Source organism: Manacus candei, unplaced genomic scaffold (assembly GCF_025592945.1).
Source record: "Manacus candei isolate 608988 ecotype Guabito, Panama unplaced genomic scaffold, ASM2559294v1 h1tg000061l, whole genome shotgun sequence".
Classification (NCBI taxonomy): Eukaryota; Metazoa; Chordata; class Aves; order Passeriformes; family Pipridae; genus Manacus; species Manacus candei.
The window spans coordinates 565,810-580,280 of NW_026138109.1; the positions used below are offsets into that span (position 1 = coordinate 565,810).

At 41.7% G+C, this 14,471-nt stretch overlaps 1 protein-coding gene across 1 annotated transcript in view; it reads right to left on the reverse strand.

Moving 5' to 3' along the window:
- Positions 1-14,471, reverse strand: part of MTREX (Mtr4 exosome RNA helicase) — a 46,581-nt gene that overhangs the window by 14,156 nt on the left and 17,954 nt on the right. The window contains exon 16 of the mRNA XM_051804676.1: positions 583-733. Within this exon, the coding sequence (XP_051660636.1) occupies positions 583-733 (151 nt within the window). The remainder of the gene's footprint in view (positions 1-582; positions 734-14,471) is intronic.

Sequence of the window (14,471 nt, forward strand, 5' to 3'; positions counted from 1 at the left end):
ATTGAAAGAGGCCTTGCTCTCAAACACTGGCTGAGATCTCTGAAAACTGACTTTGGCTCATGAAAACCCACTATTTAAAGATCATGACTCAAAATGTTACTCAGTGCAGTGCAAATGATGTCTCAGTCCTCTGAGTTTAGCTTTGTATTATAATCAAACATTTCTTTCTTACGCTAGTCCAAATGCAGTGTGCTTAAGTTCTTTTTACAGACTGTAATGAGACATTAAAAGGTAGAAGATTTTTCTTCCCTGCATCTCAAATAAGGCACAGAAATTTTTAAGTTGGTCTTCCTTCTTCCAGCCCAGCAGTTTAGCAATGTGACAACCATTCTTGTCTGACTCAGAGAGGAAAGCTCTCTTCATAAACTGACAGTGCATATCAATATAGGTCCTAAGAACAAGAGGAAATTACTCTTACTGAAACTGTAACACAGCAACAAATGATGCAGTAGCAACTCCTGGCAAGGAAGACAAAAACTGCACAGGTATAAACTTCTATAAACCTACTGAAGTGTAACCACCCAACCTCACAGTGCACAATCTTTTAGACCTCACATGAGAACAATATGCAGCAATACTTACTTTCTACTATTTCCGGAATAGTTCTGTAATGTTGGAACTGATAGAAGGATTTTTCTAGCATGTATTCAGGGTTAATTTCCTCTACTCGAAGTAAGTTCAATACCATGTTGTATGTCAGGTGGAAAGCACTGTTTAAAGGATCAGGTGAACCCTAAAAAGATACAAGGACACTGTCCATTTAAGAAAGTACATTCATTGCAGCACAGAAGAACATATCAAATATATTATGATGTGGTGTTTTATATGAGGAGATGCTCTGATGAATTGTACAACTTGTCTTGAATTTAGGTTATGTTTCAACAAATCCTTTGCAATTTTATTATGTCGAACATGTAAAACTATTTATACTGTATAGATACTTACCATATCTATAATATTATAAATTAGATTTTACTGAAATGTAAATTCCAGGCGAAAAACTTAGATGTTTCCTATGGTTTACAATTTGTATTCCATTATTTTAACTTCAAAGTAATAGTTACTTAACTATTTTAAACAATCCAGTATTTTAACACTGAAAACATCTTACTTGCAAGTCTTTCAAGACTTGCTGATCACACTGATGTCTTGGGAAGACACCAACTTCTTCAACTTATGTCTCATTATAAAATCAACATAATTTTCAGGTAGCTTGAGTGGGGTTGTGGACTGTCCTATTACAGACATGCATAAAACCCATCTGGACCTTGGACACCTTGATCTAGATGCCCTGCTGGAGCTGAGAGCTCGAACAAGATGACCTCTAGAGGTCCCTTTTAACCTCAGCCATTCTGGGATTCTGTGAAGTTCAGGTTTTTTTACAATATGGTAGGTACAGGTATTTTGATTAACCTAAGAAGAAAGGATGCTCAGGAAGCACTGTTGGGAAATATCACATCACTACCTTCTTTACCCACTCTTATTTTCTAAGAACTTCCACTACTGTCCTCTGTCAAAAAGGGGTACTGGACTAAGTAAATGCACCTTTGGCCTGATTCACCATGGCTTTACTATGGTCTTACCCAAGCGGACAACCTTGTTATCATAAAAGAGCAAACATTTAACTGATAGGCATTAAAACAACCAGCTGTCACACACACACAACACAGTTAAACAGTGTCCAAGGAAGATCTAGGAGACCCCAGAACTACAGCCTCTCCAAGGAAAGGGCAAGCCTGAGAAACTGTGTCTCACTTAAGTGTCAGCCTCACTTGAGTGTCAACACAGAAGGCTATCCTGATATACCAAATAAGCCACTGAAATCAGCTGCCAGAGACCCAACACTTCTGAAGTATGAAACTGCCCAACTGCAGTGCATAACCTTTCATCCAAATAGCACCAGTGTCAAATGGGCCTGACAATTCTTCAGAAAGGATCCAAGGGAAATCCAGGAATTATGAAGCAGAAAATTACAATTTCTGTGCAACAAGAGGAATGGAAAACAGAAGCAACAGGCAGCTGGACAGAATACAGCAGAACAGCAACATAAATAGGCTTTTATAAAAACCAAGTTTGATCCCAAAAATATTTCACAGCTCTTTGAAGGTGTTAACAATTACATGGATTATCATACCTCCTCGATTCCTGAAAAGCTTTTGACAACACACCTCACTACCTCCACCAAACTAACATAATCAATAATAAGATAGAAAAATAGCAAGGTCTGCTAAAAATACTACTAGATCCCCAGAGACATAATCCACAGAGCTGCATGATGACAAATAAAATGACAAGTGAAATCTAATCTGAAAGTAAAATAAAAGATGTGCAACAGTTTGCAATGGTTTTGTATTTCCTGTTCATTTAAGGGTGACATACCCACAAAATACAAGAGATCACTAAAAAAGCATTGTCATTTCAGCAAGGTCAGTGAGTAAATTCACTTAGGATTGAACATCTTACATAACTTTAAAATATAACAAGAAAATGAGGATGTTTCACTACATATTTTTCATGGAACTTTATGACTGCTTAGAGTTCCACATATTCTATCAGACATTTAAGGAGTTTAGAGAGGGTGGACACTAGGAAGCATGCTCCTCTGCACCGTTTTTTAAGCTCAAAAACTGCTTTACTTAAAACGAATTATATCTTCTTGCAACTAATTTATTTGCCTTTCCCTATACAATAAGGTATCTAACAGAGACATTCCCATAATAAAAAAAATAAAAAAAGCATAGGCTATTAAAAAAGCCAGCTGATGATGAGTTTATAAATGCAAATGCTGAAATTCAGATCAAGTGCTCTCCCTGATTACGCCAAGTCTATTGGATTTTAAATGACAATACCACAATATACATACTTTTTTTTCAATTTTAAAATGTACTGTCAGGAATTCATGTCCTACATCCACTGATGCACTGACATCAGATTTAATGAGACAGTTTGAATCTAAGTACTCCTTCACATGTACAAGATTTAAGAATACTGTAATCCCATTTGTTTTAAGTGAAATAGAGCCTTATGACATTACTTTACAAATGCCAGATTCATACTCACTGCATGACTATTTCACCTCAGAAAAAAACCCCAGCTGTTACAGAAAAGCCTTCAGCGTATCTTTATACTATGAAAGTAACAACACAATTACATGTAAGACGAGTTAAAGATAAATCATATAGTCTAATGTCGTGTCACAGGGGGGTCGTGCAAAGCCCCTCATGCTCAGAGGGGTCTCAGATGAGTCTCCCCTTGGGAGGGGGCTGCACCAGGAGGGCCTAATGTTGTGTCACAGGGGGGTTGTGCAAAGCCCCTCATGCTCAGAGGGGTCTCAGATGAGTCTCCCCTTGGGAGGGGGCTGCACCAGGAGGGCCCCTGGGGGGGGTGTCTCATGATGAGCCCCTCGTGCAAGAGAGTCCTGACTGTGTCACAGGGGTCATAGAAAGCTCCCCCCCACCAGTGCAAAGCCCCCCCTGGAATGATCCTGGTGCTTGTGGGGGGGTCTCAGATGAGCTGATCGCCAGGGAGAGGGGGGGGAGTCCTGGCAGGGTCGCACATGAAGCACCCCCGTGCCGGGAGGGTCTCAGATGAGCCGCTCTTCAGGGGGGCAGTCTGGCACAGAGAGGGTCCAGCTGCCCTGCTAGGCCTAATCAGCTGACCAGGGCGTGGAGCCGAGCTCCTTGCCAGGAGATTTAAACTGCTCCAGGGAGCAGGCAGTTCGCAGAGGCAGGGGGAGCAGAAAGGGCACAGCCACCCTCCTAGCTCTCTCTGCTGGGCTGCGAGGTAAGTGTGTGGTTTTGATTTTTGGTTGTTTGTTTTTTTTTTTTTCCTTGCTTTTTCCTGCAACTCAACTCGTCCCAGCAGTGGTTTCCAAACAAGCAAAAGCCGTTTCTGCTGCTCTCATGGGGAGTGTGCTAACCCAGACAGAACCCCCCCGGAAGGACGCAGCTGTTCAGGTCACCGTTTGCACAGTGTCTGAGCCTGGTGTCAGTACCAGAGGACAGTGTGAGAGATGCCTGCAATGATGCAAGCAGGTGAATGATTTGCTGTACAGAGCTCAAGGAAGACTGGAGAGGCCAAGAAGTATTAGGGAAAGGGAAACAGTCTGGTGGAGTCATACCCTTTTGACCCCAAAAGAAGGGTCCAGCAGGAGATGGTGAAGCCCTGCCCCTCCTGCCATCAGGCAGATGGAGCAAACCAAGTAGATAGGGAGGAATGGAAACAGGTCCCTGATCAGAGAGGAATCCCCTGAGCAGGAATCCCCTCCTGACCCCCATCAGCTCCCACAGTGCCCTTAAAGAACAGGTATGAGGCTCTGGATCCAGAGTCAGGCAGAGGGCAGTCAAGAAGAGGATCTGTCTGGAGGGTCTCCCTGTTGCACCCCATCTACCTGACGGATTACAACCACAGCTATAAAGAAAAAAAGAAGGGTAGCTGTAGTTGGTGACTCCCTTCTGAGGGGAACTGAAGCCCCTATATGCCAACTGGACCCATCCCACAGGGAAGTCTGCTGCCTTCCTGGAGCCCGGGTGAGGGATGTTAGTAGGACACTCCCTGAGCTAATCCAGCCCTCTGATTATTATCCACTGCTGGTGGTTCAGGCTGGCAGTGATGACATTAATGAAAGAGGCACCAGGCTAATTAAAAAGGACTTCAAGGAGCTGGTTTGATTAGTTATTGGGACAGGAGCACAGGTGGTGTTCTCCTCAGTTCCTGATGAATGAGGAGAGGAGTAGGAAAACCCGTCTTATCAATAGGTGGCTAAAGGATTGGTGCCACTGGCAGAATTTTGGGTTTTTTGATCATGGGGCAAATTCTATGTTACCTAGCCTGCTAGAGTCAGATGCGCTTCATCTATCTGGCAAGGGCAAAAAGGTCTCTAGCCCGTAAGTTGTTGGGGCTGATCAGGAGGGCTTTAAACTAGGTTTGAAGGGGAAAGAGACTGAAAACGGGCTCGCCAGAGATGAGCCTATGGGTGGAAAGCCAGAGTTAGAAGTGAAATCAACAGCCCAGCTGAAGTGCATGAACACCAATGCACACAGCATGGGTAACAAACAAGAGGAGCTGGAAGCCATCATGCAGCAGGAAAGCTATGATGTAGTTGCCATCACAGAAACATGGTGGGATGACTCACATGACTGGAGTGCTGCCACAGACGGCTACAAGCACTTCAGAAGGAACAGGCAAGGTAGGAGAGGTGGAGGGGTTGCTCTATATGTTAGAGAGTCTCTTGACTGGAGAACATGGAAGTCAATAGTGATAAGGTTGAGTGTCTGTGGATCAGAGTCAGGGAAAGGCCAACAAGGCTGACATCCTGGTGGGAGTCTGTTACAGACCACTCAATCAGGATGATGAGGGTGATGAATTATTCTACAGGCAGCTGACACTGACAGATGTCTTGAAATCACCAACCCTTGTTCTTGTGGGTGAATTTAACCTGCTGGATGTCTGCTGGAAACTCAACAGCAGAGAAAAGGCAGTCTAGGAGAATCCTAGAGTGTATAATTTCCTGCTCCAGCTGGTAAATGAGCCTACTAGGGGTGGGGCCCCGCTAGACCTGCTGTTCAGAGAGAGGGGCTGGTGGGAGACGTGGTGATTGGAGGCTGTCTGGGGCACAGTGACCATGAAATAATAGAGTTTTCAATACTCAGGGATGCAAAGAGGGCCATCAATAAAACTTCTACCCTGGACTTCTGCAGGGCAGATTTTGACCTACTCAGAAGACTGGTTCAGAGGGGTACCTTGGGAAACAGCCCTTGAAAAAAAAGGGGTCCAGGAGGGATGGACATGCTTCAAGAAGCAAGACTTGAAGCAGGAGCAGGCTGTCCCAGTGTGCCAAAAGGCGAGCCAGCAGGGAAGATGTCCAGCATCACTGAGCAGGGAGATTTTGAAGGAAATTCGGGGGAAAAAGAGAGCCTACTGATTATGGAAAAAAAGGGCTAGCTGCTCAGGAAGAGTTTAGGAATATAGTTAGGTCAATGTAGAAAGAAAATCAGAGAGAGAAAGGCACATTTTGAACTCAATCTAGCCACTTCCGTTAGGGATAACAAGAATTGATTCTACAAATACATCAATAGCAAAAGGAGGGGCGAGGAAAAGCTCCATACTTTGCTGGACATGGGGGGGAACATAGTCACCAAAGATGAGGAAAAGGCTGAGGTATTTAACACCTTTGCCTCGGTTTTCAACAGTAAGAGAGGCTGTCCTCAGGACAACTGGCCTCTGGAGCTGGTAGACAGAGATGATAAGCTGAATTAGTCCCCCTGTAAACCAAGAGGAAACCTGCTGAGCCACTTGGATCCTCACAGGTCTATGGGACCAGATGGGATCCACCCAAGGGTGATGAGGGAGCTGGTGGAAGAGCTTGCCAAGCCGCTCTCCATCATCTACCAACAGTCCTGGCTCACTGGGGAGGTTCCAGATGATTGGAAGCTGGCGAATGTCACGCCCATCCACAAAAAGGGCTGCAAGGAGGACCCAGGAAACTACAGGTCTGTCAGCCTGACCTCAGTGCCTGGCAAGGTTATGGAGCAGATCACCCTCAGTGCAATCACACAGCACCTACAGGATGGACAAGGGATCAGACCCAGCCAGCACGGGTTTAGGAAGGGCAGGTCCTTTCTGACCAACCTGATCTCCTTTTATGAGCAGGTGACCCGCCTGGTGGATGAGGGGAAGGCTGTGGATGTGGTCTGTCTGGACTTCAGCAAAGCCTTTGACACCGTCTCCCACAGCATTCTCCTGAAAAAGCTGGCAGCCCACGGCTTGGACAGGGGCACTCTGTGCTGGGTTAGGAACTGGCTGGAGGGCCGGGCCCAGAGAGTGGTGGTGAACGGTGCTGCATCCAGTTGGCAGCCGGTCACTAGTGGCGTCCCCCAGGGATCAGTGTTGGGCCCAGTTCTCTTTAATATCTTCACTGATGATCTGGATGAGGGGATCAAGTGTACCATTAGCAAATTTGCAGATGACACCAAGTTGGGGGGGAGTGTCGATCAGCTGGAAGGCAGGAGGGCTCTGCAAAGGGACCTGGACAAGCTGGAGAGATGCTCTGATTCCAATGGGATGAGATTCAACAAGGCCAAGTGCTGGGTCCTGCACTTTGGCCACAACAACCCCATGCAGCACTACAGGCTGGGCACAGAGTGGCTGGAGAGCAGCCAGGCAGAGAGGGACCTGGGAGTTTGGATTGACAGGAAGCTGAACATGAGCCAGCAGTGTGCCCAGGTGGTCAAGAAGGCCAATGGCATCCTGGCCTGGATCAGGAACAGTGTGGCCAGCAGGACCAGGGAAGTGATTCTTGCCCTGTACTCAGTGCTGGTGAGGCCACACCTTGAGTACTGTGACCAATTCTGGGCCCCTCAGTTCAGGAAGGATATTGAGGTGCTGGAGCAGGTCCAGAGAAGAGCAACAAGGCTGGTGAAGGAACTAGAACACAAGTCTTGTGACGAGAGGCTGAGGGAGCTGGGGCAGTTTAGCCTGGAGAAGAGGAGGCTCATCACTCTCTACAACTCCCTGAAAGGAGGTTGTAGCCAGGTATGTGTCAGTCTCTTCTCCCAGGCAGTTATCAGTAGGACAAGAGGGCATGGTCTTAAGCTGTGCCAAGGGAGGTTTAGGTTGGGTCTTAGGAAGAAATTTTTTACAGAGAGAGGAATCAGACACTGGAATGGGCTGCCCAGGGAAGTGGTGGATTCTCCGTTCCTGGAGGTTTTTAAGATGAGACTGGATGTGGCACTTAGTGCCATGGTCCAGTAACCATGGTGGTAGTGGATCAAGGGTTGGACTTGGTGATCTCGGAGGTCTTTTCCAATTCTGTTGATTCTATGACTCTGTGTTTTGCTTTCCCCAGCCACATACTCATTCAGTCATTCTAGCTTAAATCTGTGAGTGAATCATAAATACAAACATAGGTTTTCACCTCAAGTGATGTATCTCAGAGCAGAAATACCTCTTAAATTAGATCACGAAATGTGTGTGTAAAATAAGTCAGTTCTGAAATTACACAAATGGGTTTCTACTAACAGAAATGTGTCACTAATTAAAACATCAACGCTGAGCTGCAGCGTTCAGAGGAAAGCTCAAGTTTCTAGAGATGCTTCTGATCTGGTACATCGAATAAAGATGACAGAACTTCTTTTGCTAAACATAATACAGCTTTTTCTTTAGACCCGATGAAAGCAAAACTTTGCTGTGTGCTTGCAAGGTTAAAAACTATCTGAAAGAATAGAATCCTGTCGCACCCTCACTTAAATGCAATCATAAAGTGAGAAAACAATGAACTTCATACATCTATGATATAATAAATGCACAGAACATGCCAAGAAAGACCAAACAATTCCTGCAGATTTACTTTAAAGGCTTTTTTAAAATTACCAGAGTTCAACTGCGAAGAAGGAGTGATTTAAAACCTGAAAAACCCAGTTATTTCAGGGATTATATAAAGCAGACTTACTTGAAAGGCGATATTTGAGCCAGTTGCGGATGTGGCAATTTTTATTTTAAACACATGATCAGCATTTTACAATTTGAAAATAAGATCATTCTATTAAGACAAAGCAGTTAAAATACAAATTCTGTTTTGGCACAAATGGTGAATTTTTCCCATTCCTTCATCTCACAGACACATCTTTGTCCAAGTTTCAGAAATTCCTGTTTTCTCAGTATTCTCTAAGCAATACATTTGAAATCAAGAGTTCTGAGAAGCTTATTTTTTCTGAAAACTGGAACTGTTACCTCTTCAAATTAAATGAAACTATACTAGCTTTAGTGTGTTACACTGTCAGCACAGCCAGTGAATTCTGCAGGGTGCATTAGTCTACACTGACTACCCCAGGCTATCAACAGACTCATATCTAACAGGGAGCAATCACCTGGATGCCCTTTCTTCATTTACCTAGCAGCAAGATACAGATTTTGCACCTGCTTTAGGAAACCTTATAGCAAAATGCAGTTGTTCTTTTATACTAAGTACACTCAAAACATGAGTAGACCATCAGCCTTTTATGGCAAATAATAAAAGCTGCCATGATTATTGAGGAGTCAATTACTGCTTACCTAAAGACACTAGTCAGATACATATTGTGGAGGGATGCAAAGAACAGGAGGGGAAGGAAGATGGGATATATTACTGAAAAGAAAATGGACAAAGGTGGGCCTTTCCTTCTAAACTTGCTCTCAAAGAGCCTACACACTGTCAAGTGTTCAACTATCCTGAATTTTGCTTGTTGCTAAGACATAATAAGATGCAAATCAATTTTAATTTACATTTTCTCCATTTTCTCCTCTTGCAATGCCTTTCTCTGCTCAACCCCTGTGCCACCAGATTACTTCCAATTACTTTAGATCCCAGACCAATTACTTTTCTTTCTTTATTAAAAATACTGTGAAGCACTTAGTTCATCCTCTGCCCTAGATCCTCCCATCACAATACATCAACCTTGCCTTCAACAAGCCAGGGTACACCATCATCTGCCTCAGTATCTCTCAGTCTCTGAGGAAGCCTCTCCCTTGACTCCACAGAAAAAGCTTCATATCAGAGAAAGGAAGGAACACCAGCCACTCATGCAGAAGATCAGGCAAAAGCCTGACTAATCAGAGGTGCAAAAAAGTTGCTGAGAAAGACTGCCTTGAACAGGCATCAAGAATTCACTTTCAAACACCCACTGTATCCATGTCTTTGTTGCTGTTGGGGAATTACTGTCCCAGCTCTCCAGCCTCCTTTCTGCAAAGTAATCCTCCTTCTCATCTCTTCAGAGGCCAGTCCCTCCCACCCCAAATCTTCAACAAGACAGTTGCAACAGATTTTTTTCTGAATATTTTATAAAAACCAGAATGATTTTGCAAGCTTTTCTATCCCTCTGGATAAGAACTGCCTGGACACATGAGAACCACCTGCATATATCAACTAAAAGTTCTCAGAAATCAATTAACTATTTGTGTGCTGGCAACCACTTCACTTCTTGAGAAATTGTAAGCCAACTTATCAGGAGCACCCTTTCAAGCTTTCCAAGATTTGGGTTTCAAAAGAATGACTGGATTAAGCTGATAATGTTAGAAATCAAGAACATGACCATAAACAATTCACTACAGAAATAATAAAGAACTTAAAAAATTAGAAGTCAAGAATTAAAAATCTGAAAACTATAGCTGCTATACAGTGCTCCCTGTTTAACTGCCAACAATTTCAGAGTGGACACTCTTCTTAACATAGCCTATCCAACAGGGCATTCAGCATTTACTACCATTTCTTGTCCACATAAACTAGAAAGATATAAAGATTGGGAGAAGGAAGATTAGTGTCTGGAATTAATATTCACAGTATTTTTTCTTTTTTTTGATTGCTGTTAAGACTTGGAAGCTTTGTCTAACCAGAAGGCTGTCATTACTGCATTATGGCATGTAGTGTTGAGCAAGATGTGCATTTGGTAAGGGTTACTCCCTCTGTTCTCTCTTACACTGGGAGAATAATATTTACATTTTCAATATTGTTCCCATGAAGAGACAGGAACAAATTTTCAACATAACCTTCTTGCTCTCCAGCCTGTCACAGGAACAGCAGATGGCAAATACTATCTGAAATTAACTCATAGGGACCTTATGAGCTAACGAAGAGGAAAGAAGAAACTTGCAAAGCAAGTAAAGTATCTTTCATATTACCAAAATCAGATAAAACACAGGACATATTTTACACCATTCTGGTCCCATGAGAGTTTCATTTCTTTATCAGTATTTCCAGAAATAAACTGAATCAGTGAGTTTCCAGAAAGTGAACAATAAACCACTCTACAAAAAGAGCAAAGAACAGAACACATTTTTCCCTCATAACAGAAGATAAGTACACTTAAATCTAACAGTCATAATTACGAATTTCTATTAAAAACCTCATTAAATAAAAAACGCAAGTGACTGCTTGATACATCTAAGACACAGAAATAACTCTTGTGAAATAATACACTATTTTCCATATACCAGTGATACAGTAACTACATGAAAAATCTGCACTCCCTCAGAAATATAAAAAAATCCTGCTTAGTTATAATGATAGTATGATTACCCTGAGCTACATTAGCATGACTGAAAAACCAATAAAAAACTCTTTTAACAGACAATGGTAATCAGCTATTTTAAGCACACCTTTGTTACCGATCAGGTTCACTGCTTTGCCCCCAACAGTTTCACCAACACAAACAGAAGCCACTGTGGGTCGCAAAAGGCTGCTTCAGCAGGCTTTGCAGGTGAAAATACCTCAGGCTGAGGTTCCACAAATGCTCCAGTTGTAACAAGAGGCTTAGAAAAATTGTTTCTCTCATGTGCAATTACCATCATCTGAAGTTAGTTCTGAATGACAGAACTTTTCAGTCAGTTCTGTCATTCAGTCATTCAGTCATTCAGTCAGACCTCTCTAATAGACTAGGTCCTACCACTGTAACCATCCTTAGTTTTACTTCACGTTGATAACTCCAGGTTCTGTTCTTCTTGTTTTTGGAAAAAGCAAATGGGATCTCTGCATGCAGAAGCTAGTTGAGATCCTCAACAGATTTGCCACTACAGGTATCAGGTCAGTGATGTGACAATTTCATGTTTTAACTTCTATAAAAGGTTAATATAAAAATAAATTTTAAAAAGTATCTTTGTCTTCTGTTAATCTCAAACTTATCCTTTTTAAGAATAAGAAGCTAAAGAAAAAAAAAATCTAGCTTAGTCAACCAAAATGTATCCACATTTGTAGTGATGAGTTTATCAAAGTAAAAGAAAATTTCCCAGAAATCTGTTAGCTGGAGAAAAACTACTTTCCACAGGCTGAACTAATAAAACTTGAAGTAACCTGTAGTATTAACAAGCAGCAATGAAAATTAATAAATAAAACCAGTTAGCTTGGTCCTACAGGCTTTTGAAAATCCTGAGGTGAAGTTCAAGAGCAACAAACCATTTTACAAACTGCCTGATGCACCCCATCTTCCCACATTTTGGTTGCAAACATCAGCAAGAACAGCAATTTGCTGTTCTTTTCTATCTGCTGACTTGCATAATTATCTACAAAACCTGTGACCCTGTTCACAAAAGCATTTGAATATCCATTTCCCTTATCTCTGTGATTTCATGCTAAACTCTTGTTGACTTTAAGCAGATTTTAAGTTAAGGTTAAAAGTCAAGTACCTTCCTGAACCAAAGCCCAGAAAATTTCTGCAGTGCAAGCTTCACAAGAACAAGAAAAGTTTGGAAGTTTACAATAAAATCAAATATTAAACATTAAAATTGTTTTTATCTAAATACTTTTTATAAAGTATCCAAAATATTTGTTTCATTATGATTCTCATCTATGTCACAACTTTAGAAGTACATTTTACTGTCCTCGAACCATCAGTGATAATCTATTACTTTACATTTTTCAATAGTTTTTCCAAAAAGTATATTAGTGCCAACCTCCAGCTGAAGTCTCTTTCTCTCCCCAGAATAGGATTTGGTAGATTTCTCAAATCCTGAAGCTTTTCTTTTTTTTCCTATTAGAGCAAGTTCTAAATCACACCAAAGCACAACAGTGTAATTAAGATGGCACATAAAGCTGATGTTTGCAGATGGACTGAATGCTGATGGCAGACAGGACAGTCTCTTAGAAGCCTTCACCTGCTGTCTTATGCATAGTCACAAAGAACAAGATTAAATAGAAAGCTGTTACTTACTAATCACTCACAAGTTATGGGAAATGAACTGAAATACTAGTTTGCTTCTCTAGGGACATCTTTAAAGCATTTAGGGAAAAGTAAGTGGAAAATCTCCACACAGTACAGTTTTAAAAGGGGTGGAGAACCAGCAGTACTAAAGATTCTATGGAGTCTTTATCATAAAAGTGAAGTAATAAGCTATGCTTATGCAAGAATACTAACTTTCAGCAATCTTATCAGAGAGGTCCCATTCCACACACTTCCTCTTCTAGAATCTGAAGCTTGTCATCATCTCCTTAGCATTTCCAATCTTACATTTATTGCTGATCATCATAAACTGACCTTTATGTAAACACTGCTTTTCATACTAAATAGAATTTTCCTTATTCTTGAGAGTCTGAAAGGAGCAGCTGTATGGAATACATAGTAGATGACTAAAACACAAAATATCTTAATGACACATCTCAATTATAAGTGAATGATGATTTGCCTTTTAAAAATTAAGCAACTTGCCAACAACTGCACAATGGTTATATGAAGTAGCTGTGCAAACAGGTAGAAAGTTAAAAAGACAACTATTGAACTGTCTGAATTGCTATCCTGCTCATTTGCCTGGCACAATAAAACAACTTAAAGAGTAAAAACAAAATACAGACCAGCTGGATTTCTAATAGCAGCATACAGGCCAATCTATAAAATGAACGCCCAGCCAAGGGGCCAGATCTACCTAGTCAAGTATCTTCTACTGCTTGGCATCAAGGGCACTTCATATTTCACCTACAAATGACAAGAAAGCATAATAATGTGTACCTTATCTCGCTAGATGAATGTATTCCTGAATATAGCCAGCAGGACTAGGGCAGTATCATATCCCTGTACTCAGTACTGATGAGGTCACACTTTGAGTGCTACGTTCAGTTCTGGGCCACTCACTTTAAAAGGGGCTTTGAGGTGTTGGAGCCTGTCCAGAGAAGGGCAACAAGGCTCATGAAGGGTCTAGAGAACAGGTCTTATGAGGAACAGCTGAGGGAGCTGGGTTTGTTTAGTACAGAGAAGAGGAGGCTCAAGGGGACCTCATCACTCTCTAAGACTACCTGAAAGGAGGTGGTGGGGGGGTGGGGGCTGGTCTGTTCTGCCAGGCCTACAGTGAGAGGACAAGAGAAAATGGCCTTAAAATGAGACAGGGAAGATTCAGATTAGATAGGTCTTAAAGGATTCTATGATAGTATGTTTTCTTTCCATTTTTTTCAGTCCATCTACCTTCTCCTGTGATGGAGTAAGTAGATGCCAAGCACTGACAGACTCAAATTCAAAGCTCAAAAACCTACTGGTATAGCACATTTTCTTTCAGTATAAAATCATTCATTTTCATAACACAATTAGCTTAAGATTTTTGTTTTTTAGAGACATAACAGATTAGCACTGCTGAGTAACTAATTCTACTCTCACTGGAGGGATAAATCCTTGTAACATGGCCAAATTCCAGCTAGAGAGATGCTGCTCTGGTTTCAAAGGCTATCTAGGAGAAGTTCTCTTTCCTACCTAAACTTCCTACCCAAACTAACATAATATAGTTTAAAGATTTTAGGTAAGGAAACAAAAATAAAATTTCCACCAAAATATTTCTTAGTATTACACAAATGTCAAATTATAATTTAGCATCTTCAGAAAGCTGCCCCAACAGTACTGTAAGCATTTAGGTTTACAGATTTCTGCAAGTCACTAGTTTACTAAATATTAAGTGGTCAAATAAATGCTAAGGATAAACAAAAAAACCTAGTTACACTGTAGAAGACTAACACACATTACTGA